This window comes from Pyrgilauda ruficollis, unplaced genomic scaffold (assembly GCF_017590135.1).
Source record: "Pyrgilauda ruficollis isolate IOZ18807 unplaced genomic scaffold, ASM1759013v1 scaffold9, whole genome shotgun sequence".
Classification (NCBI taxonomy): Eukaryota; Metazoa; Chordata; class Aves; order Passeriformes; family Passeridae; genus Pyrgilauda; species Pyrgilauda ruficollis.
In genome coordinates this window covers 2,817,846-2,843,233 of record NW_024531043.1, presented here as the reverse complement: position 1 = coordinate 2,843,233, position 25,388 = coordinate 2,817,846, and the positions used below count along the sequence as shown (strand labels likewise).

Below are 25,388 nucleotides of genomic sequence, written 5' to 3'. Positions count from 1 at the left end.
CGGGACAGGGACGGGACAGGGACGGGACAGGGACGGGACAGGGATGGGACAGGGACGGGACAGGGACCGGGACAGGGACGGGACAGGGACGGGACAGGGACGGGACAGAGACGGGACAAGGACGGGACAGGGACGGCAGAGCCGCCTCGGCCGAGCTGCGGGTGCCGTCGGAGGGCAGGTGCCGGGGCTGTGTCTGCAGGGGCAGCCCCTCTGCAGGGCGCGGAGCCGCGGGGCTGTGAGCAGGGCCAGCACCGGGGCTGTGAGCAGGAGCAGCCCGGGGCTGTGAGCAGGAGCAGCCCCAGAGCTGTGAGCAGGAGCAGCCCCGGGACAGGCGCTGGCAGCGCCTCTGCTCGGGCCGAGCCCCGAGGTGCCTCCAGCGTTGCCAGGGGAGCCCCGAGCCCCGGGAAACAAAGGCCCGGCAGCCAGGGGACAAAAGCAGCGCTGGGACCCCAGAGCTGAAGCGTTTGAGAGGATGGGCCAATGCTCTGAGCCACCCGGGAATGGCACTGAATTCGGGTTTCCCTGGGGTGAGCCCTCCTGGTCACCTGAACACCTGACCAGTAAGGAGCAGAGAGGAGGGATTGCCCTTCAGGAATCCTCTGCTTTCCAGGAGCATCCCGGCAACATTTCACAGTGCAGAAAAGTCAGCTGCAGAACAAACATCCCTTTCTAACAACCTGGCAATATTTTGAGGGGCACCAACAATTTACGGTTTGCATAAAGTGGACACAACCTTTTCTTTGCCTCTTCAGCACAGGAGCAGAGGCCAAAAATATAGCTAAAAACCTGAAGCCTCAGTCCACCAGAACACCTTGTCTGGCAGGAGGGAACTGGGTCTTACCATGAGAGTCTGGCTGTTGCTGTAGTTGAACTTCATGTTAAAGATCTCTGACAATAAGGGCTGATCTCTGCCTTCTCAAGCCATTGTGTGCTCAGTTAATTCCTGGAGCCTTTTCTTTCCAGCCATGAAGACATGGTTACTGGACAAATACTTACTCAGTTGCTATGTGCAGTTAAATGTAAATCCATCATATTTACTTCCTTTCTTCTGCATCGTAAGAAAATACATGGATATTTTTCCCAGGTCTTCTTTCTCTATTTACCTGTTCAAAGTCCATCAGAGATGACAATGGAAATCCAGTAAATAACGGCTCAAGGTCATTAATAAAAATTGGAGGAAACTTCCCTCTAAAGCCCATCCCTTGACAAAGACAATATGAGTTTGTAAAAAGGAAATTTTAGCTGGCTTCTTTTGGAACTTCAGAGGAATCAGACACAATGCTGATATAACAAGAAAACAGATACCTGTAGGGGCAGGATGGTATTGAGTAAAAAAGCTGCATACTTTCTGTAAATAAACTTGCACCTTGTAGTCTATTTTGATGCCTGAAAGCAAAGGCTTTTCACTCCAATGAAAAATTCATGTGAGCTTTTACTTGAGTGATATTTTTTTCTTGGTTAAATTTAATTTTATTTAGTGTTTCACACTATAATGAAAGGTAAAGGAATGAAACTTGAATGGCTAATGCAGACCTAGATAAAAGAGTCATTGTTCCATTGTATAATTTTCTTCATCATAAGGTTGTTCTCTGTTTTTTCCACTTTACCCTGCCTGTGTGTTTTTTTTATCCCTTCATTCTAGCTGTTTGTTCTCAGCCTGTGTACACTTGAAATATGATGAAAACTTTCTTTTTTCCTTTTTTGCAGGCTATGTACTCCACCAACCGAGGCACAGTGGGGGGGTTTTTCCTGGCTGGACGCAGCATGGTGTGGTGGCCGGTGAGTGCTGTGTGTGAAAACGTGGCATGGGCATCTGCACCCTGGCACTGCCCAGTCTGACATATCCAGAGCTCTGGGACACTGCCCAGGCTGTGGTGGCTTTGTTGTGTGGCTGCAAATCCAGCTCTTTCTCCAGCCCTGGTGTCACAGGGCAGACTGCACAAACAAAGCCACGGGATGGGCAGGGAAAGTGTTGGGGAGGTTGTCTGAGCTGTCTTGATTATGTGATCAACTTGTTTGAACATAAATGCATTGGTAATGTCAGTACAGACAAATCCAGTGCTTTGCCTTTCATCCCACTTTAAAACTTTCCAACATTTGGACTCTGTTCTTTTCATTGCAATCAAAGAATCTGGCTCATTTTAAGGTTATCACAGACAGGAATTAATTTACTGAAATTTTCCCCTTTATTGCTCTATTGTTTCTACTTTTGGTAACAAATTCTGGTCTGCACAAGGAGAAAAATCCTGGAAATTGGTAAAATATATTTTAAATGTATTTAAAGATTAGCTGTGTCTTACCTTGATTGTCTTCTGTGGATCTCTATTATCTTCTAAGGTAGAGAATGGGAGTCAAAGCTACAAAGTGGTTTTAGCCATCCATTCCATCAGGCCATTTGGCAGAAATGATATTAGAAACAATTAGCTGTTTCTTCCTGATCATACAGTCTCTTTAATATGAAAAGCAAACAACTTAGACTGACCTGCATTTTCTGTACTTGAAATCCAGGAAATGTAATCATGTTTTACATGATTCTGTTTGTTTGAATGAATTCCTCAACACTTCTGATCTTGCATTCACTCTCAGAAAATGTTTCTGCACTTCATTAAGATTTGGGAGTCAAGACTCCACACACATTGATTCAATTACAGGACCAGGAGAGTGAGAGTAAATATTGGTTCCCTGAAGATTTAGGATTTTTTTTGAAGTAGGCTGCAGAAATACCTACAGACCTTTCAGTCCTGTGCTTCAGGGAGCTGCTCTGTGCCTTTAGAAGGCATTGGGACAGCCTCTTTAAGGACATGAAAGGATTAAAGGCCAATGACAGTAAAAGGTTTCTTCATCTGATGTGGTAGGTCTAAGAAAATTCAGGTTCCTTTGGAAGATTGAGGAAAGAGAAAGTTTCCAAGTAATTTTAAGATAAAAGCCATTGTTCTGGAAGAGGAGAAGAAAACCTAACAGATTACTCTTTTGACTGTAACTTTAATCAGGAGGCTGGTTTTAACCTTGTGCAGTTCTGTCTGCCTGACAAGGGGATATGAATATCCTTTTGTGCAGATGTAAACGGAGATGGAGGCAGCAAGGCAGCCAAGACTCACCATAGGAAAGTTCTGTCTTGCTCCAGTGGCACTGAGAACTCCTCAGGATCCCCCTGAGGCTCGGGGGAGAGGATCTGCCACCGAGTCCTCTGCCAGCACAGACCCAACAGACCCAGCAAGCTCCCCTCCTCCAGTGGGGAGCCAGCAGGGATCACCCCACAGTTCCTGCCAGGATCCCCTCTCTCCTTCCCAGACTCTGTGAGCTCAGTGTGGACAAAGTGCTAGTCCTCAGTGCAGTCCTAGATCTCCTCTTCAGTCCTTCCCTTTGGAATGCCAGGAGTTGCTTCCCATGCCATAAAAATGAACCCTTCTTGCTATTCTTCCTCGTATCACTCAAAATAAACAAAGAGCAAGCACTCCAAAACCACAAACTAAATAACATGTCAGCAGCACCACCCTGGAAAGTTTGCCTTGGTTCCAAAACACCAATTCTCACAGCTTAGCAGGTAGATGGGATGTCAATCACCCAGAGCAAACTGGGCTGAAATGATGATGAAACCAAGGAAAGTATAGGAAGTTTAGTCAGAGATGTGATCTCAGCTCTGCAATTGCTAAAGCTGTGTGTGATGTTTTACTTTGTGCTTTGACTTCTCTGTTGTGCCAAGTCAGGGCTAACCTGGGATGGTTCTGGATAGCCTCAGTGCATTTCCACAGAAAGGGTGGGGGCAGTTGTTTCGCAAGTGGACTCTTGTTTGTCAGATTTCTCCCCTGCCATTTCAGGATAATGACCCTTGTCATGTAATTGCTTTCTGGAACAGAACAAAATGAAGAAAAAAATCCTTCCACAAACTTGGTATAAAGTTAAATCCCCTCAGCTAACTGTGTTTTTCAGTTATTGTCTGTATTCTATGCTCTGCAGGGCTTTTCTGACCCTGGAGGGAAGGAGGCTCATTAGCAGTGTGTTAGGATCTCTTAATGACAAACTGGGGAAGGGATTCTCTTCACTTAAACCATCTCATATCTCTGGTTTGGTAGACTAGAGGAGACCCTGGTGATGAAGAGCTAGAGATTATTCCTACTTTTACTGTGGATTTTGAACGTTTTAGTCACTGGCAAACTGTGATTGTGATTTGATTTCTCAATGTATAAAGTAGGACCAAGACACATCTTGGGTCAAATCTGTCCTGCTTTGGCTCTGATTGTTCTGCTCCAGCAGAATCCAGGAAAGTTGCTCAGCATTTTGCAGAACCAAGCCCACAGAGAGTTTTCTGGCTGAGGTGAGAGTTCACTTCCCTGGAATCACTGCCCTTGCGCAGTGGCTGAGCCATCTCAGTAGTTCCATGGTTAATTAGGGATAAAGGTATATAAGAACATTCTCCCAGATTACCCGAAACTGAAATCTGTTGTTGGTTAGTCATAACCTAAGAAATGCTTACGAAATGCTGTGCCCTTTCCACCGTCTTTTCATAGAAACTGACAGAAGAATCTTCAAGAAACTGGTCTTGGTCTCTTGGGCTTTGAGGGAAATATCTTCAGGAAAGGCTCATGGCTCTTTAAATCCTCTTAATCAGCTCTGCTTTTTCCAAAAAGACACAGAGGAGTTCAAGGCAATGACAGCTCTGTAGCAATGGGCCTTGCCAACTTCAGCTTCCTTTGCCAGATGAAGGAGTTGGGTTCAGCCAAATTCTCCCTGCCACTGTAGGACATGAAGTATCTGTTCCTGCAGAGCAGTCAGCTTTGGTAGCAGCCACTCTCACAGGATTGACAGCCCTTCATGCAAAATTAAAAAACCTCAAACTTTTGAAGCTTTCCTGCTTTTGAATTTTCTTCTTCAGGTTCTGTAGTTTTGCAGACAGATCTCCTGCACAAAATTATGGGTTACCTTCTACACCTCATCTCCTGAGGCATGGATGGTAATAGGACAAAGAGTATCTGCTGGGCATGTGAAGGGCAGCTCTGCTAGAAAGATTTACTGAACAGCAGTGCAGGGTCAAGGGCACTCCAAAGAGAAATGTAACTCAGCTTGTTTCTGGTCATGTACATCTAGATCTTTGTGAGACAGATAAGAATTAGGGGAAAAAACCCAATAGATTCTTGCTTCAGCTGTGCACAGCTAATCTTTGTGGCCATCAGACCTGACCACTGGCATGATTTCTCTGATCTTTGCAGCCAGGTAAGTTTCACATAGTGTCAGGATTTTGCCCACTTGCTGAATCTGACACTGCTATGAGGAACCAGGAACAACAATTCAATTCTGCTGTGAATAAGATTTGCATTTCCTTTTCTTAGGTAAAGTAGAATGAAAAATTACCTTGTCAAGAAAAAAAAAAAAAAAAAAATTGTTAAATCAATAGTTTTCAGGGTAAAAAGAAGAATGAAGTAATCAAAGCAAAGCTCTGATAGAAAAATAAAAGTTCAGTGAAATGGATTTCTATAGAATCTGTGAGACTTTCCAGCTGGCTGGGAGGTGTTTTTTCTGTCTCAGAGTACAAAGTGGGTTGGTGTCAGATCCTCCTGAGCCTGAGCTGTTCCAGGTTTGTTGGAGCACAGACATTTTGATGATTATTGTCCATCCATCCCTCTTGTTTAGTACACTGGGAATTGTAAAGATGTGGTTTAATTGGGTAATAATGCAATTCATAGAATTTTCAGGTTAATTGGGAAAGAAGACTAAAACCCCACACTTCCTTCTTTGGGTCTCAGAGCCCTGGAAGTGTGGCAGTAATATTGCATTGTACTGATTTTTCAAAAGTGACTGTGATCCCAAAAACTCAGGTAGGAAAAGTAATGCCTTTGCATCAGAGTAAAGTCACATGTTGCATGGCAGAGCTGTTAAAGAAAAGCATGAACAGCCTCAAGGAGTAGGAATGAGGAATGTGTCAGGGAAGAGGGATTTGGGAAGCAGCTTCTGCAGGGGTGATACCTCAGGGATGGCTCAGGAGCCTGTGGGTGAGAGGAGCCCCTGCTGCTCTAAGGATCAGTGGGAAGAGGTTTGGTACTGAGCTAATGCCTGCAGGAGGGTGGCAGGGGGCAGGGGGATGTGCTGGCAGGGAGAGGAGCCACAGGCTGTGCATTCTGCACCCTGCAGAGTGCATCCATCCAGCTGGGAATGGCCAGGGCCAGGATGTCACTGCATCCTCCACCTAGTGAGAAGAGCAAGGTGAAAGAGTTAATGAGTAACAGGAAAAAACACAGTGATCATCATCTGTTTCAGGGTGGTGGTACTTCTGCTGAACAGAGTGCTCTTGTTAAGGCCTGACCTCTTAAAATATATTAAAAGAGTTAATGTTCCACGTTTGCCTCAGGTTAGTTCAGGTTTTTCATCCTCTTTCCCTCTTAGCAGCTTTTGTCCCTTTCAACCAACTTTCTTCTCCACCTTGCCTCCTAGATCTGTCTTTAAAGTCAGTTTACTCACACATTCACTGAGAACAGTTAACACTTGCAGAAGATTGTTTCCCTCTGCCATTCCCAGTTTCAGTTTTTAAGATGTTCAGCAGCATCTACCAATGGCAGATCAAGAATTCCAGTAATCAGCCTTTCCAGTACAAAAATCCCACAGTTCTCCAACAAGGCAGCTTGGGCCCAGAGCCCATCTGCTTTCTTTCCTCATCCTTAAAATATGGCAGATGGGAAATTTCTCTTTCCCCCCGGCATCAGCCGCCAGTGGGCTGTGAGGGTATTTGGTCAGCACTCTTCTTGCTGTGACCATGCTGCAGATTTAAGAGTAATCTGCATTTCCCTGGCTGTGAGCCATGTTCTTCCTTCCCAGGTGTATGACATAACTGAAACCTATTTTTAAATTGCATCCATTATTAGCATATGTTGATCTTAAAGTTCTGCTGCACTGGATGTTCCATAATTCAGAGAAAAAAATTTAGGATGTGAATGTGGGATTTGCATTCACATTGTTTTGTCCTAGTGCTGGTCCTGAATATGTTGGTAGTTTTGCATTAGTTTGGTTTGGTTTTGTATTTTTCTTTCAATACAATGCTATTTTAGATAAATTTGAGAACACAGCATGAGCAGCATTGCCTGCAGCATGTCCTGGGGTTTCAGGCACTGAGCCAAAGCTTGTGCCTGTCAGTTCTCAACGTTCTTCTTCAGCCGCTTTTGTTACTTGGATCTGCCTTTAAGCTTTTGAACCAGGAGAGGGAACACATTAAATAAAATCAGAGATTAATGTGGTTAATATTTTCTGGTGATTGCACTTCTAGTAACCTAGATTTAAGTTTAATTATTTATCTCCAAGGAAAGCATTGGGCAACAGTGCTAATGCTTGGTAGAAGTGGCACTTTTTTCTTCACTATCATTTCTGGAAAACTGTTGCTGTCACAAAGAGGTTAGAAGAAACAGAGGTCTTTTGTTTGTTGCAAAACTTATCAGTCCTGTAGAAATGTCATATGACCAACTGGTTACAGTTCTGTAGGGCACAAATGGCTTTTAGAAATGTGTAGAAAAACCCCAAATCCAGTACCGAGTGAACTTAGAAACATAAATTTCCTGTCCCAGCAAAAGAACAGTTTGTCTGCAGAAAAAGACTTGAAGAAATCAGGAGATCAAACTGAGGGAAGAGAAAAACAGCCTGGAAAAGAAAGAGTGGAACCCTCTGAATTTTATTTGTGTGTTGCAAATAAAAATAGGGGAGGATAATCTATTTGTTATCAGAGATCAGGACTGGGGGTTGAAGAGTGTGGTTGCTATTTCTGGCTATGCCATAGCTCTGTAGAATAAATCTGCTCTGCAGAGGTGGATTTCTAGGATGAAATCCTTCATCCTCCCAAAGCTCAGGTGATCATCCCTGTGCTCCCAGACACATTGCTTGAATATTTGCTGCTATTCAAATCAGTTGGACCCAATGATCCTTGTGGGTCTCTTCCAACTCAGGATATTCCATGAATCAAATGAGAGCCTTGGAAGAGGTCAGCAGAAATTCCCTTGCCTGCTTTCTATGTGGTTTTCTTTTTAACCCTGTTTATTGTTGTTGTTGTTGTTTTAGCTTTCAGAGGATGTAAGAGAAAAAGAGAGAAGAATAAAAAAATGTTCACTTTATTTTTTCATCTCAGAACTTTTCCAGCTTTCTTGTCCTCTGCCCACAATACTCAATCCAATCCAACCTCTTTTTTATGCCTGACTTCTCAGCCTACATGCTTCAGTACCTGATCCAGTAAATTATCACTGGGTATTTCTGCTGCCTTTAATGTGTTCATTTGGAGGAAATGAAGCTCATTCCTTTTCATCTTTTCTATTGTCTAAGACACTTGATTAAGAATTATATCTTTGTGAATGGCTCCTGCCTGTCTGTAAACCAACAGGAACCTTTCATTTTTTTAAATCTTCCCTGTTCATCAATTCCCATGTTCTCCCTACTGTTATGCATGTACTCCATACTGTTTGTATGATAAGTGCAATATTTGGGGGTCTTAAAGATCCAGCACTTCTTAAATATAACTCCTTGATTTACTATTACTCCTAGCTTCCAGAGGCATTTTCTCAGCAGACATTCCTGCTATGCAGCTTTCAGGATTTAATTCAGTAATCAAATACCTTTTGGCTAAAAGTGAACCGAGTCCAGCTCTCACCAATGGCACGTTTGGATGCACAGGCTGTGCAATGTGGAACAGGGAGTGCAGGTTTGGCAGGTGGGGATGCCCTGGTCACTTCCTCCTTGAACAAGGAGATCACAGTCTTCTTCCCTGATTGCCTGGATGTCATCCCAGTGTCTGTTTGGCAAGTTTTGCAAACATTTTAAAATCTATATTGGTGTAATATATTTTTTGACTCAACTGGAAGATATTTTATTCAACATCCTATTCTCCCTCACTCTTGTAGATGTGATGGCTGGAGGCTCTGGTTTCAGGGGGAACAAGTGGGAGTCCTGCAAGTTATCAAGGAAATCGATTGTCAGTCATTGTCATCACCACCACCACAGACAGGCACGAGTTCAATGTGCCAAATGAAGGGGATTTTTTAGCAATTCCCATGAACATAAGAGCCAATTTTTGTTTTTTCTCTTTGCAGATTGGTGCTTCTCTGTTTGCCAGCAACATTGGCAGTGGGCACTTTGTGGGAATAGCAGGAACAGCAGCAGCTGGAGGAATTGCCATCGGAGGATATGAGTGGAATGTAAGTGGCATATATGTCAGGGAAATACTTGTGACATCTGGATTATCTGCAGAGCTTAATCAAAATAACATTGCCTAGTAATTTAGGACTGTCAAAGTTTGTGCTTGGCAACATTTGTTTTCTGTACAGACCAGTAAGAGCCAATGTAATCTAGCATTTCTAAACCACTGGAAAAGGTGACACTTTTCAGTTGAGGCTTTTTAGAGAGCATTTGAACCAAATAAGCTGGTGGATTTTCTTCTCTATGCATATATTTTATTACTTTTAAAGTATTTGTGAACAACATTTTCAGACTGCGGGATGCTGGGAAGAATTTATCAGGTAATCCGTGGTAATTTTTGCAGCATTTTGCTATGTAGAAATTATTGAAGAGGCTTTGATTTCTTCACAGGCTGTAAGGAATTTTGAACATCCTTCACAAGCACCTGCATTCCAAAACCCTTTTCTTCTTTACCTTCTCCTTCCTGTAATTCTGCTCGTGTTTTGCTTATGGTTCCAGCAGAGGGTAGAGACATCCAGTACATGTAATTGATACAGAAATGAGCTTCCCGGAGTGCCAGGGTCGGTGTCAATGCAGCAGACTCCCCCGAACGAGTGCAGTCCCTTTCCTTGTGCTGTCAGGCTCTGAGGGTGCGGCTGACAATGTCGCTGTTGTGCCCAATTCACCCTCGGGGAGGGAATTAGCCATGACACGAAGGGTTGAATGAGCCTCCACAGGTCGATGCTTCCCTCGAATTTACTGCTGGGCAGCGAAAGAAGCCTCCCACCCTGGGCGATTTGGCTTCTGTTCCTTTTAGCAAGTAAATTGTTGCTGCAAATAATCAAGTACTGGTATGATATAAATGTTTAAGGAAACGGGACAAAGCTTAAAATGCACTGTATGAGATGTGCAGTTTCTGTCAGCTCCCTCTTTTTGGTTTTATCAGGCCTATGGCAGACCTGATTCTCCTTCTTTTTCCAGCAGAACAAAGCAAATCAATACAGAACACCAATCTCTAGGCCCCATATCCTTCTTCAGACATCTCTAACCCTTTATCTCCTGCGAGGCTCCTGCTGGAGCAGCATCAATACGGCTGGAAGCAGCAGTGATGTCCGTGGGTGTTTGGGCACACACACTGCAGAGTTCATGACTTACAGTGGCACAGTTAACACACTTAACAGAAGCAATGAAAGTGATGCCAGGTTTGACTGTTGTCATCCTTGTGTGTCCCTGTTCCATTCAAATTATTTTTATTTTGTATCAGAATGACAGCAGAAGCTGACCCAGTGTTTCTTGTCCATCTTACAGTTTTGACCTAAGGGCAGAACTTAAAAGATACAGTTTAAAAGCCCTCTAAGCCCTGTGGACAAAATGAATACAGAGTGCAGCTCTGAGGGCAGGAATTTGTTTTGTATTTGTTGATTTAACTCGATATTGGACAGCATTCCAGCCATTTAAGTCAGGAAACTGTAGCACTGCTATAAGTAAGATCAGTAGTTCACAGAATACACATGGACACACAAAATATATTATTAAATTGCAATATAAAAATACAAAATATTTTACAAATTGCACGTGGTGCATCCTGTACAGTCAATGAAATTGTTGTAAAGCATTCAACCATCGTGGGCTTGCTCTGAAGAGAGCTGGGATAGTCTGGTGCCTCTGGTGGAGTTGTCATTCAATACTAGAGGGCAATCCTGTGAGGAGAAATCAGCTGATGAAAAATTCTGATTTTATGTAGAAAATACATAACCATGTGTGCTTCTTTGGGACAGCTAGCATGAAACCTAGGCTGCATTATACCTGATGAAGTTTTTAGCCAAGATTCCATCTCCAAATTTTCAACTGTGAATCAAAGGACAGAGCAGAACCTCCTCCCCCACACCCCTGCAGTACCCAGGTTTTTGTGATTTCACTGGTCTCTAGCTGCTGTTGGCTCTGATAAATGGTCTTTGGGAGCAGTGTCCAGAGACAGGAGGCTAATTCAGCTGCTCTTGTCTTGGCTGCAGGCTCTGATATTTGTGGTGGTTCTAGGATGGATCTTTGTACCCATCTACATCAAGGCTGGGGTAAGTCAAACCACACCATTGCTCTTGTCTTTGCTGCTCATTTCTGCAGCTCGGGGCTGGAGTACTGCAAACTCATTATGAATGGCACGAGATCCCAGTGTGCCAGAGCAGCACTTTGTTGTATCTGTGTACTTGAAAAATGAGGATTCTCTGTTCTAAGGCCAGAGCTGAGAAGTACTTGGTGCTCTCTCCTTGTTCTCCTTTGATTTCTGGAGCTGCTCTTCCTTGAAACTGCAATTACAGTCTCCTAATTTTGTGCTCCACTCTCACAGTATCTGAGTGCCAAAAATCTTCCTGTAATTTGATTTGTACCTGTTCCCCATTAGCTGAAACCTTCTCTGCCTCCCCAGGTGGTGACAATGCCAGAGTACCTGAGGAAGCGTTTTGGTGGGAAGCGGATCCAGGTCTACCTGTCAGTCCTGTCCCTGATCATTTATGTTTTCACAAAGATCTCAGTAAGTGAAACTTCTACAGCAATTTCTTCCATCCTACACTGACCTAAAGAAAAGAAATGCCCTTTTACAATATTGCTCTCACAACTGGTCAGCCATTTCAGGTTTGGAGCTCTTGGCTGAATCAACTTCTGTCAAAATATGATTTTGTGTTTTATTTATTCTGTCCAGTGAGACTCTGTGCTGCAGTCGAAGGTTTTTTCTTCCTGGCAGTGTCTCTTGCTGCTTGTTGTGCTTGTCCTCTTTTTAAAGTTTTAGAGTTTACTTTTATATTTGCTCTTTTCTAGAAAACATCAGAGTGGAGGGAAATTTATATTGTATTATGGTCTGTTATCTTAGAGATCTGTGAAATCCAGGGCAGGAATTTTTGTCCCTAGATTTCATATTTATCTGTTTTAGTATCCTCTGGTGAACATGCCATCAGTAATATAGATGAGGGAAAAGAGCAAGGGGACTATGGATAAAAAAAGAATAACAAGAATTAGAAAATGTAAGAGTGGGGAAATGGAAATGATGGAAATTGTATCAGCTGAGGTGAAAGGAGGGAAGAGGAGATTCTTTTAATGGGCAAGTGATTGGTGTAAACTTTAAGGTACTACGAAGTTAATGTTTATTAAGTAAATGGATGTGTTTCTGTGGAGTAGTAAAGGGAGCTGGTATTTTCCATATGTCTTGAAAGTACCAAGCTTCTAAGGAAGTCCACAGTTCAGGCATACTTCAGTCTGTTGTTTTGCAGAAGTTGTCATGGCAGATTAGTCTTTGCCCTCTGAATGGGAGCTGAGTGATAATAGTGCAATTTAAGCTAAAAGATTGGCCTTTTGCTCTCATTCTCACATTATAACTGATCCTTAGAGAGGTTATAAATTAAACAGGTTGGTAGGATGAGCTGACCTCAGAGCTGGATTTCTGTATATTTCAAAAGGATTAGAGACTTTGCTGTGGTTGTGCTCAACTCTCAGAATCAGAACTCCTGGGTACAGCACAGAGTTCTGGACGTTCCAGCAACAGAGAAAGTCCTCCAGTCAGAGGCTCACAGCCCTTTTCAGCAATCAAACATGCTGGTGGTGAGCCTATCAAGGTGCTACACAGGTTCTGAATTTACTATCCAACTTTGATTTCCAGCCTGTGTCATGCCTGAGGCTCTCATTATGGGATTTTTCACCATTTCAGTTGGAGTGTCCTGTTTCCAGGAAAAACAGGTTCTTCATTTAAGCTTCCAGTGCGGTCATGAGCATTAAACACCCTCTCCATAGTCAAGGGATCCAACAGCAGCAGCTTACCTGGGCCCCACTCTAGCACTGGCCCACCCCAGCTTCCCATTAGCCCCTTTATTCCAGGTGTTTGTGGGGAGCTGCCACGGAGCTGGGTCTCTGTGCTGTGCAGGGGAAAACATGGTGTTCCATTTCCTCTAAGCATTTCTTTTGTTTCCCCCAGCTGCCCTGAGCAGCTCTGGCAGTGTCTGTGCCTGTGCAGGTGAGATTCCTGCAGTGCACAGGCAGGGCTCTGCATTGCTGCCTCGTGCAGTGCATTTGGATGGGCAGGATCTGCCCAGGGCTGACTTATTTGCTCTGTCTGGTTCAGATTAGGCAGAGCAGCCAGGCCTTGGAGGTTTCAGGTGCTGTCAGAGGATCTCAGAGTAGGTTTTGCTATGCCAAGCTGTGCAGCCCCATGTCCACACGGTGGCCAGAGCAGGGAGGGAAGGGCTGCAGGGAGCTGTGCTGTGGGGAGAGGCACAAGCACAGGGAGGGAGCACAGCCTCCCTCCCCACAGACACGTTGGAAATCCAAACACATTCACGTGTTGGCAAGCCATTGTATTTTACTTCCCGCAGCGCTGCCTTGGCAAACACTCCCCTGTGATCACTGGGGCTCTCTGGGATTTGATAGAGAAGGATGGGCTGCTGCCCTGCCCGGAATGGGAGGTCACACCCACCAGCAATTCTCACTGCCTCTCATCCTTGCAGAAGAGTGGCATCTCTTGCTTCTGGGGTAGTTATTTCATGTGCTTCTTCCTTGCTGTGTTGAAATATTATGTAGTATACTTAATAACATAATTATAACAATGCTTTCTAGGGAGCAGTATCACATACCAGGTGGTGACTCCTGCTGTGCTTTCTGGCACAGTGCCACCACCCTCTGAGGATCAGATTCCCTTCACACACCTCTACAGTGTCCTCACCATTTCTCTTTCCTTGCACATTTTCTGTGAGTTTTGTTGATTCCTTACCTTGCTTTGTGGCTAATCAGCCACTTGACAGACAAGGACATGCTGCAAGGAGTTCATCCTTGGGATCAGGACACATGTGATTTTTGAGCCCAAAGGATCTCTGTCATACAGGGACCTCAGCTGTTCCTGCTCCCTAAGTGTGCAGCACATTATGAGTAGTGCCCATAGCAGCTTGCAGAGGCTTTTTAGCCACTAGTGTTGATGGTGTTGGTCATTATGCCAAAGGAAATGGTCTGGGAAAAATAAAGTCTTGATGGATAGTAATAGATTAAGTTATGACAAGACAAAAAGGAATTAAGGTCTGAATGTTGTTGAAGAAATCAGAAATCATAAACTGAAACTTCTAAATCTGTTACAGCATTGTCTCTCTGTTCATTGTGCATAATTTCAGTAGGAAATCTATGAGCATAGACTTCCCAGGGGAAAGAGGAAGAGAAGAATAACTTTCTCCTAGGAGTGCACAGTTCAGGGGTTAGAGTAGGTGCCCCTGCTCTGGCACCCACAGGATACACCCAGCTGCACTTGCCTGGCCAGCTGTCCCTTTGTGATCCCTGCCTCTGCAGAGATAGCCTGTAGTGTACAGGAGAGAGTGACTCTAATTAGAGATTAGCTAAAGATTGTCTATAAAAGAGTATGAATGGAGAAACAGGGAAGTATTGGAAGGCAATAATCTTACTAGGGAGGAGGAGCAGTGAAGCTGGAAGATAACTCAGCAATTTGAAGACAGTGATACTTTTCTCAGAATGCTCAATAATTAACTATACATTTCTTGGTGGGAATCATTTTAGGCCCATCAATATTTAATGATATGTAGGCTAAACTAAAGCCAAGAACAATAAAAGAAATGTCTGGAACATAGACTGATTAGTGGTGTGAAAAGATAGGAAACAAATTACCATAGAGAGATGGGGCAAAGGATATGGTCTGACAGCCACTGGGGTAAGAGCTAAAGGTCCTGGTTCCCAGTGCCAAGGGAAAGCCTCTAAGGAATCTGCTCCAGAGGCGCTTTTGGGAGTGGGAGCTCTGCTGTGACTCTGCTCCACAGCAGTGGCTGTGTGCCAGCACAGTGGGGCTGCAGGGGCCCAGCCCGTTCCTCCTTTTCAGCAGGAGCCAGGGAGAGCTCCTGCCCTGCAGGCTCATTTCGGTGTCTCGGGAATGAAGATGTTTTTTCCCTCTGGCATCTCCCAGGCTGCATCCCTCCCAGCTGGGCTGTGACCCCCGGCTCTGGCCGGCCCCTGGAGCCCCCGCAGGGCCGCTGGAGCCCAGGGCTCGGGCAGAGCTCTGTGTCTGCTTCAGCTGGTGGCCCCCACGGGGACTTGCTGCCAGCTGAGCACGGCAGAGCCCTCCGTGGGCGCTGGGGATGCAGAGCAGCCCGTCAGCTGCGTGCCCAGGAGCAGCCTCTAATGAAAGCATCATTTACAGTAAGGCACCACAAGTGCACCGGGGCAGATTATTCTGATTGCAAACTTGTGTAAATAACATTGATGCCAATTATCTCTGAATCAGGAACTGATTTAATGGGATTAACATCCCAGTGTTACTCTGAAACCTGAACAATTCCTTCCTTACGCAAGAGCTAAAGGTTTCCTCTCTTAGCCAACCACTGTCAATTCTTCTGACAGGAACTGAAAAATGGAAACCATGTAAGACGTTTGCCTTTAATGCAAATGCAGCATTTGTCCTGAGCCAGCAGGACAACCTACACCACACCTGAGCAGTAAAGGGAAAGAGATTTGTGGGTGACACTGAAGGAAGAGAACTGTCCCGGAGGTGTCACACAGTCCAGCCCTGCACACAGCAGCAAATGAACTCACACTCAGTTTTAAGCAGTTTGTTTTGAATCTGTCTCTTAGTGCCTAAGTACTGAGCAGTGATGTAACTGTCTAGAGAAGACAACCCTGGTAAAAAAGGCCTGGAAATTCTCTGAGGAGTGTTACACCTCTTGTACTAAGAACTCCACAGTTCTGAGGGGACACTGGCAGGTGCACAAAAATGGTTTCTATTTTCTCTTTGATTTGTGTGTGCAGTACTACAAGGGGCAGAGTTGTGTATTTCAGTGCCTTCATTATGGAACTATGTCACCATGAACCTAAACATGGCTGAACCTACCATTTTTTCTTTTCTAGGCTGACATCTTCTCTGGAGCTGTATTTATCCAGCTGGCCATAGGGCTGAATCTTTATTTGGCCATAATTATCCTCCTTTCTATTACTGCTCTTTACACCATCACCGGTGAGTTTGCAGAGCAGTCTGAAAAATCAGAGATGTTGAGGGAGGCAGAAGAAAGAGAAGTGGAAAAAAAGGGAGAAATGAAAACCTGAAAGGGGGGTTATTTATAGTGGTCCTTGAATGACAGAGGTGGTGAGAAAAGGGAAGAAAAGAAAAAAGCATTTCCACTGAGACATTTGCCCAGGACTAACTTATTTGTCCTGACTTCTCTGCCATCAGGTGGCCTTGCAGCTGTAATTTACACAGACACCCTACAAACATTCATCATGGTATTGGGATCCTTTATTCTCATGGGATTTGGTAAGTAAATCAGATGAATTAAACTGGAATGTTCAGCCACAAATCTTGCAGTGGCTACAGGAATGAATCCTGCAGTGTGAAACTGTTACCTTAACCAGGAGGTTTCAGCTCCTGTATCTATTTATCAGGGAAGAAACCAGGCATGTTGCCAAAAGTCAGGCATCTTTAGTCACTGAGTCTCTGTCTCCCAAGCACAAGTGAGTGTGTAAGGTAACAAACAGCATCCCATGGCAGGATTTTTATGCCCACATTAAGGAGGCTTTTCTCCTCACACTCTCAAGCTCTGAGATTTCAGTAATAAATCCTTTATTGCCACTTTTATTTTCTACGTTTCAGCATTTGCTGAGGTGGGAGGGTATGAGGCTTTCATGCAGAAGTACATGGCGGCCATTCCCTCCAACATCTCCTACGGGAACACGGCGGTGGATCCCGCGTGCTACACCCCCCGCCAGGACGCCTTCCACATCTTCCGCGACGCCACCAGCGGGGACCTGCCCTGGCCAGGCCTGGTCTTTGGCCTCAGCATCCTTGCCATGTGGTACTGGTGCACTGACCAGGTAATGTGGGAGCCCAGCACCTTGCAAAGGCCAAACACAGAGCTCTGTGCTCCAGGGTGAGCTTCCCCTGCTATGCAAAGCTGGGCCACAGAACTGGCTGTTATTTCAAGACTGGTCGGTGACTTTTCAGTTCCTGGTTTCAAGGCATCTCTCACATGTAGGAAAGTGGGATGGGTGTTCTTTCAAATCTTCCTGCACACCTCTGCCCAGCAGATACCACGTCTGCGTCCTTTCTCATTTTTTATGTGTGGCATTGTGTGAAAACAGAGAGGTTGTGTTGTGAACGCTTACTTAGGAAGCCATGGAACAAATGGCCCTTGTTAGACTGGGTCTAGATACCATTCCCTTTTCAGTAAGACAAGTTTGTTTCCTGTATATGCAGCTTTCATCTTTGCTTGCATAGCCTTGGGGGGATGTTCTTTATATGTTTGGTCTTTCAGCCTGGAGACTCTTCCCCAATCATCCTTCCTTCTCTCTAAAACCTACTGTCCAGTTTCCTCAAGAGATAACACTGACATGAGTAAAGAAAAAGGTGTTCCTGCAACATGTGAATGTGTCTCTAGCAAATGATCTCTCTGTATCCTGAATTGTGAGAAAGATAATCTTCATGATTTTGCAACAAATTAACAAAATCCCAATACAACTGTATTTACTGCTCAGTTAAATATTCTATTCCTTTTTGGAGTTTTAGTCTGTCTGCTTTAAAAACTTATTGTGAGAGAAGTCTTACCTCTCAAACACACACTAGATAAGTAATATTTTCCTATATCTTATTTCAAACATATTATTTGATTTTCATATAGATTTCACTTTTCCTAGTGGCAGAAATGCTAAATAGGCTCTTTTGCTACCACAGAAGTTAAGAAGTACCTTGTATGTGGAACATGGTGTGATCATGGAAATGTTATAGCTGCCACGTGTCATTGACAGGTTATTGTCCAAAGATGTCTGTCTGGCAAGAACATGTCCCATGTGAAGGCTGGCTGTATCATGTGTGGGTACCTCAAACTCCTGCCCATGTTTATCATAGTGATGCCTGGAATGATCAGCCGGATTCTGTACACAGGTATGACATGGATACAGAAATGCAAAGTTCTTGCTGCCTGCCTTTCATTGCCAATCTCTCTGTCCCTTCCAAAGTACCTGTTATGTTGTCATCTTCTCATCCAGATAGTCCAGGGACCTTCAGCTAACTGCACTGTTAGAAGCCACAGGCCTTCCTTTTTTCCCTGATCCCAGGTTCCTGCTAATACTATTGCTGTCTGTTTTAGGGGGAAGAAATTCCACAGGGTACCTCCCCAGCTGTCTGTTTGTTACAGCCCCACTCTGACTGAATGAGTAGAAAATGCTGTCCAGGACAGATACTGTGCTGGCAATTGGAGGGACAGGGCCATCAGTCACAGACTGCAGGGTTTGGGGCCATGGACAGTCCCAAGGGCAGCATGGGGAAATGCTGCTTTCCTGTCTCCCTGACCAGCAGAGATTTTGGCTGTGTTTGGCAGCAGGCAGAGGAGAGAGGTTCAGGCTGCAGGGAGTGGGCTTTGTGTTCCTCTGCTTGTTTTTCTACTTGGTTTCCTTGTGTTGTTCAGCCCTGGTCTGACAAATGAGTGCTGATTTTCTTTTGACCTGCAGCACTTGTCAGTATCCTTTTAGAGAGGAAGGGAAGGGAAGAGGTTTAGAATCACCTTCCTCCTGCCAGCAAGCCAAGGATGAAGTCAAACGTGTCAATCTGGTGGCTCAACACCGAGATGCATTCTAGAAGCTCTGTTAATTTGGGAGCAATCTGTTGTTTACATGACCTTGTCTCAGTGTCTCATTATCCTCTCCTCAGATGTGGTGGCTTGTGTTGTGCCTGAAGTCTGTCAGCGCTACTGTGGCACCGCAGTGGGCTGCACAAACATTGCTTATCCAAAAATGGTAGTGGAGCTTATGCCAAATGGTAAGACACTGTCTGTATTTGTTGTTTCTTTGTTTTAGGAAAGCCAGACTGTAAAAACAAGTGATAGAGGGAGTCCAAGACCCATACTTAGTTCCAAAATTCTTGCTAGAATTATGTACTATTAACCAAAAGGGTTGTCTGTATTAGCTGTAGGTGCAGAATGACTCCACACTGACAGTGTCAGCCCTCAGCTGGCACTGACTGCATGCTGAAATGGTAAATGAGCTCCCTTTTTGTGAAGATAAAATATAACCTGCTTGGCCAATGGTTTATAAAAGACTCTCTGCCAGGATCTCTGAGCTGGAGGCCTATTCCTGTGGTCCTCCTGCCAACCCCAAAGAGATGGGTGCTGGCTCATAAGGCAAAAAAGCCAGGTTATGATAGAGACTGTGGTGCTTCCCTGATGGCTTTGGTACTTTCCCATCCTTGGATAATTGTTAATTAAAATCCTGCAGTACTTCCCCATGCTCTATGGCCAGACCAGACCACCTGGAAATGTGGATTTACTCTGGTTTTCAAACAGTAAAAGAAACTTGGTGTTATTTTGGGCAAATAACTGGTTCACAAATATACTATAAGCAAGTGAGCACTTTCCTGCAAACAGAAGGAATTATTTTTAAAATTGTTGGGAAGAGTCTGCTTAATATTATTTTATCATTTAGCTAGAATTCACTAAAGAAGTACCTATGTGCTAAAAGCTCAAGAGTTTCCCTGGCACTGCTGTAAACAGCTTTTTGCAAGCTCTGCTTGCCCAGCAAGGGAATGTCAGGCAGGATTTTGTGTCAGGCACATAAATGTGCCAGACAGGCTCAGAGCTGGCTGATGGAAAGGGTCAGGCAATGGTGCCAGGTACTGAGGCTGTCCACGGAGCACTCATCCCCATTCCCACCTCTGTGCTCATCCCTGTCCCATCTCTGTGCTCATCCCTGTTCCCATCTCTGTGCTCATCCCGTTCCCATCTCTGTGCTCATCCCCATCCCATCTCTGTGCTCATCCCCGTTCCCATCTTTGTGTTCCAGGTCTGCGGGGTCTGATGCTGGCAGTCATGCTGGCCTCCCTTATGAGCTCGCTGACATCCATTTTTAACAGTGCCAGTACTTTGTTCACGATGGACATTTACACCAAAATTCGGACGCGGCCGTCAGAGAAGGAGCTGATGCTGGCGGGCAGGTGAGCTCCCGGCGCCTCCTGCCCGAGCCCGGCCCCTGCGGCTGCGGCCGCTGTCCCGCCCCAGCTCTGGCACAGCACGCAGTGTGCAGGAAGAGCCCGGCCGATTGTCACTGCTTCCCACTGCTGTTCCAAGGAAAATCTTTTAAATTGTCTTCCTGGGCTCCGTGCTGCACCAGGCTGCAGCATCAACGAACTGGTTCTAGTTCATCTGCTATTGATTTGTCTCTGGGCATAACAACCACAGGAGAAAAGTGATTTTGTATGTTTTGATTGCATATTTAACCATGTGCTGATGGATATTTGACATACACAATACCCAGCTTGGATTTCTTTTGTTTGTTCAGTGCTAATTTGCCATTATAATTGATTTCACTAGTTGAAATGCAAAATGAACATGTAAATTATTGATTAATTGATGTTCTTTTTTCTTTCTGATAGATCATAGATACTTCTAAGCAGATGGCTAATTGAATATCTGGCTGTGTTTACAGGGCATTTATGTTACTCTTAATTGGCATCAGCATTGCCTGGGTTCCCGTGGTGCAGTCAGCTCAGAGTGGGCAGCTCTTTGATTATATTCAGTCTGTTACCAGCTACCTGGGACCTCCCATTGCTGCTGTTTTCCTGCTTGGTATCTTCTGCAAGCGTGTCAATGAGCAGGTAAGTGCAAATTAGGAAACAGGTATGCCACGTGTTCCTTTAGGAATTGGGAGAACTGGGTTTTTTTTTTTGTTATGAGCAATTTCTTCCTGTTTATTTTAATCCCAGTATAGCCCAGGGATTTTGTGTCTCCATACCCCAAAGCCTGAGGTTTCAGAGATGAGTTGGATAAAGTTCTTTCATAGTCTGATAGATAAACAGTCACCTAGGAATTCATAGATAGCTCTGAAGCTTAGGTTACCTATCACTTTGCCAAGAAATGTGTTAAAAGGATAATCTATGGACACATATTTGAAAGTTTTCATTTAGGATATTGGTCACCAAGCTGCTTTACCAAACAAACCACCTCTTACCTATCCTGTCCAGTTGGGTTTTGAATATCCCCAAGAGTGGAAACTGCACAGTGTCTCTAGGCAACCTGTTCCAATGATCAAGCACCTTTACAGTAAAACAACAAAAAATTTTGTTTAAACAGAATTTCCCATGTTTTAGTTTGTGCCCACACATACCTGTGTGTTTGTTACACCAGGCACCCATCAACAGTTCTGAGAATTAAATAACTACTCAGGGCCATTAGCAGGTAAACCAAACATACATTTCAGGAAGGATGACACAACATTCTGGCTGGTTCCATTGTGCCAGAGCTGTCAGGGATTAAGTCTTCAAAGGTAAAAAGGTATGAGAACAGCCCCTGAGGTGTGAAATCCATGGCTGAAACCCGTCCTGTAGAAGGAGGCAGTTGTGTGGAGCCAGATGGACTGTGAGAAATGGTCTGGATGCAGTGTCCTGAGGTGTGCCTGACATCTCAGAGCTGTTTGTTGCCCCTTTCAGCTGGACTCATACACTGAGCTGTAAACAAGGTAACTGAAAGGCTCTGGGTTAAAACCCACATGCCAAAGCCATTGTAACACATAACTACATCCATGTTTCCTCCAGCAGCTGTTTGAGAGCTCAGAGTTTATTTCCACGCCTAAAATGACTCATTTTGATCCCTTCTTGTCACACCCTTTTCTGCAGGGTGCCTTCTGGGGCCTGATCATTGGGCTGCTGGCTGGACTCAGCAGGATGATTGCAGAGTTTGCCTACGGAACCGGCAGCTGTGTGGCCCCTTCCAACTGCCCCTTCATCATCTGTGGCATTCACTACCTTTACTTTGCACTGATCCTCTTTGGGGTTTCTGCCATCGTCATCCTGGCAGTCTCCTTCATGACCAAGCCCATTCCTGATGTACATGTGAGTATCACTGCAGTCCTGCTCCTCAAGAAATGGAACCACCAGTTCGTACTTGGTGTGTTACCCCTCGACACTTCAGCCACCCCCAGCATACAGCTCTTGTAAGAAAGCAAAGGAAATAGTCTTCATTTACCTGTCACAGATCTTCAGTGACTCCTGATAGCCTGGGACATCCCAGACATTGGGGATGCTGTGGCCTTACAGCCAGCTCAGGTGCTGGCCAGGCTGGCTGGTCTCTGTGTAGTCGGCCCATGATCAATTCAAGTCCTTTTGTTCCATGGCAGCTTTACCGCTTGTGCTGGTCCTTGCGGCACAGCAAAGAAGAACGGATTGATCTCGATGCAGATGAGGAGCAGGACAGAGCTGATGAAAAAGATGCTGAATCAGGTAACTGTTGAATACCTAGAGATTTTGTCATATATTTGAGTATCCCTGTTTCATTCCTGAAGGAACATTAACATGCTTGATAGTTGAAGACATCCTCCCTTTCCCCAACAACAAATCCTCAGCCCCCACAAATTTAAATGGCTCATGAGCTGCCTTTTCCAATCTCTCAAGCTCAGTATAAATCAGAAGTGAAGTGGATTTGAAGGGAGAAAATCTTATTCTCGTGGTATCTGGGTGGCAGCTCTAGGACTAAAGCAATGGCAATGCTGTGGGTCAGAGGCACTGTGCATTGGCAGAACTGTGTGTGACTCCAGCACTCGGAGGGAATTCACCTGCAAATAGTGGGTTGTGGTCAGGATTGAAGGCACCATGAAAGCAGACTGCAAACCCACCTGCTCTCTTTACTGGGTTTCTGGTTCTGCTCCCAAGCTCCTTTTCAGAAATATCCTCAAATTAATTTATTTGTCTTTCAATTAAGAGTGTAGAAAGTATTGAAAAAATGGAGTTTAAGCTTTGAAGCAGTTTGCTTCTCCAATACCAGGACAAGACTCTGGGCTGCAAAAGGCCCAAGTGTCTTTTGCAGAAGGCTCTCTTGGAACATGTAGAAAATCCTGTGAAAACACAATATTAACTTGATTCTTGTACTGTTTTGTACTAAAATGCTTCCACTGAATTACGTCCATAAATCAGAATGGGAACATCCCCAGTCCCAGAGATCAAGTGTGTGCCATGATCTGTACTCACCTTTCCTGACCACAGTGTTATTCCTTCCAGTTAATGAGGAAAACCAGGAGGACCCAGGATGCTGTAGGAAAGCTTACAACTGGTTCTGTGGCTTGGACCAACAGAAGGGCCCCAAGCTGAGCAAGGAGGAAGAAGAGGCACTGAAGAAGAAACTGACAGACACCAGTGAAGTGCCACTGTGGAGAAACATTGTGAATATCAATGGCATCATCCTCTTGACTGTGGCTGTGTTTTGCCATGCCTACTTTGCATAACTCCCTGATCACAGTCCTGAAATTGTACTGCATTGTTCAAGCAAAAATGATGGTTTGTAGATTTACACAATTAGATACACATTGTATTTTCATCATCTACATTTGTAAAACACCAGAGTGATTTACTCACTGATTTTGTGATCATAATTTCAACAATTTAAAGATGAAGGCCACTGGGATTTCAAGAGAGAGAATTTCTATTTAGACATTGAACCAATCAAGGGCTAACTGAGGTTCAGAATTTCCATCCAGTATTCTCTCTGCTCATGATACATTTCATATTTTAGGTTCAGAACAAGGCTGTGTGAGCCATATTTCATATCAGGTTTTGTGAACTATCTTTTAGGGTTCACGATACTATTTTGATTTTCAACCCTTCCTCTGATCATTCAATTTTCCTTTTCCTTTGGCTATGATAATTTGATTGCAAAAAACTCACAACCACTGAGGGATTGTATTACAAACTCAAATTAAAACGTTGCTTTTGACCCCCTACCATAGGATCTTTATCTTAAGTAAAGGATTTATGTATATATCAATGTATTTGATATTACATATAATTTTCCATTATCAGTTTTCCCCCCTTTTTCTCACTTTCCACTGGGTTGTGTTTCTCAGTTGTCAGTGGAACACTAACCTCTGAATTGATCACATTTTGAAACTGGGGAGCACGTGTCTTGATGATCCTAAGAAGAATTTTGCTTACAGTAGATTATCTGTTTAAGGTTAAGTTCCAAAGGTCCTCCTCTCTTGATATTTTAATATATACCTTTACTTGAATGTGAAGCTTTTTATACAAAATACATGTATTATACATACACAAGCAATACATTATGTATATGCACTATGTATATTATATATATATTTAAAATATGTATTTATGTGTGTGTATATATATTTATTTCTTACTGCTCAATTCCCACCCTGGTGTGTTAAGGCCCCCTTAATGTGGGCTTGGAGTCAATGTACTGCCTCTGTCTATGGATGTGCTGCAGCCCAGCCCACGCCCATGGTGAAACATCCCCAGCATTGGAATGCTGGGCTGCATTGTGCAGATACATCCAAGGGCTCTGTACTGCTTTTCTGCAAAGCTATAAATCTTTCCTCTGAAGATTTCATTGAGAAATAGGATTCCTGCTGCATGGCAGCATGAGTTAGCAGTTCAGGAAGGAGAATAGCCACAGCTGTGGGATATCAGCTAAACCAGGGTGATTGTCTCCACTCCATAAGTTTGGTACCAGCTGGGGACACAGGAAAAGACAGATTTAACACTTCAAAGCAAAAAGCAATAGATCTTCTTTTCATCTCATTCAGCTTCCTGGGGAACCAAGTGTAGAAAGAAGATGCAGGTTGCTCAGTCAGGCAGTGCCACAGTTCCCTGCTCCTTTTTGCACACGTTGGTGGGACCGCGCTGTCCCGAGGCTCTGCCACAGGGTGCTCCGGGCTGGCAGCGAGCGCAGCTGCAGGGGAGGGCAGAGCAGCCCTGCAGTGCCACAGCACACTGCTCTGCCTCCTGGGCTGTCACCACTGCCGCTTCTTCATCTCCTGGCAGCATCTTTGCTTCATTAGGATCTATCCCCAAATGCTCTGGATTCCAGCAGAATTGCTGCTCTTCAGTAGAACTGGTGCTATTCAGCATAATCCCTGCAGGGTCCTTTGCATAGGCCAGATCAAATCAGTACTTCAGAAATACCAGTGCAAACCTTAACAGTGATAGAGTATTTTAAAGACCATGGAATTAATTGTATTTAATGAACGATGAAGACTTGTATGTATTAAAGTAATTGTATGTTTTGAACTATATGGTGTCCACAAAGTGATGGGATTCTTATATAATATGATGGAAGACAGAGAAACTTCATTTGGTGTCTAGGTTTTGGCTCTGGGTAATAGTAATGGATGAAAAACAAACAAGGAAGGCGTCACTGAGGATTGCCCAGGTCCCTCTTTGTCATTCTTTGCTACAAAAATACAGTGAAATTATAAAGCTATTTGAATAAAGACAAATAACACAAGTGATTTCC

At 44.3% G+C, this 25,388-nt stretch overlaps 1 protein-coding gene across 1 annotated transcript in view; it reads left to right on the top strand.

Annotated features, from left to right (window-relative positions):
* The window catches only part of SLC5A1 (solute carrier family 5 member 1), a 26,273-nt gene extending 2,710 nt beyond the window's left edge, over positions 1 to 23,563 (top strand). The window contains exons 2-15 of the mRNA XM_041488611.1: positions 1,708 to 1,779; positions 9,057 to 9,161; positions 11,154 to 11,213; positions 11,564 to 11,668; positions 16,018 to 16,123; positions 16,340 to 16,420; positions 16,757 to 16,977; positions 17,908 to 18,043; positions 18,809 to 18,916; positions 19,936 to 20,086; positions 20,578 to 20,746; positions 21,764 to 21,979; positions 22,264 to 22,366; positions 23,141 to 23,563. Of these exons, the coding sequence (XP_041344545.1) occupies positions 1,708 to 1,779; positions 9,057 to 9,161; positions 11,154 to 11,213; positions 11,564 to 11,668; positions 16,018 to 16,123; positions 16,340 to 16,420; positions 16,757 to 16,977; positions 17,908 to 18,043; positions 18,809 to 18,916; positions 19,936 to 20,086; positions 20,578 to 20,746; positions 21,764 to 21,979; positions 22,264 to 22,366; positions 23,141 to 23,364 (1,857 nt within the window). The 3' untranslated portion in view covers positions 23,365 to 23,563. The remainder of the gene's footprint in view (positions 1 to 1,707; positions 1,780 to 9,056; positions 9,162 to 11,153; positions 11,214 to 11,563; positions 11,669 to 16,017; positions 16,124 to 16,339; positions 16,421 to 16,756; positions 16,978 to 17,907; positions 18,044 to 18,808; positions 18,917 to 19,935; positions 20,087 to 20,577; positions 20,747 to 21,763; positions 21,980 to 22,263; positions 22,367 to 23,140) is intronic.
* Positions 23,564 to 25,388: the final 1,825 nt, after the last annotated feature.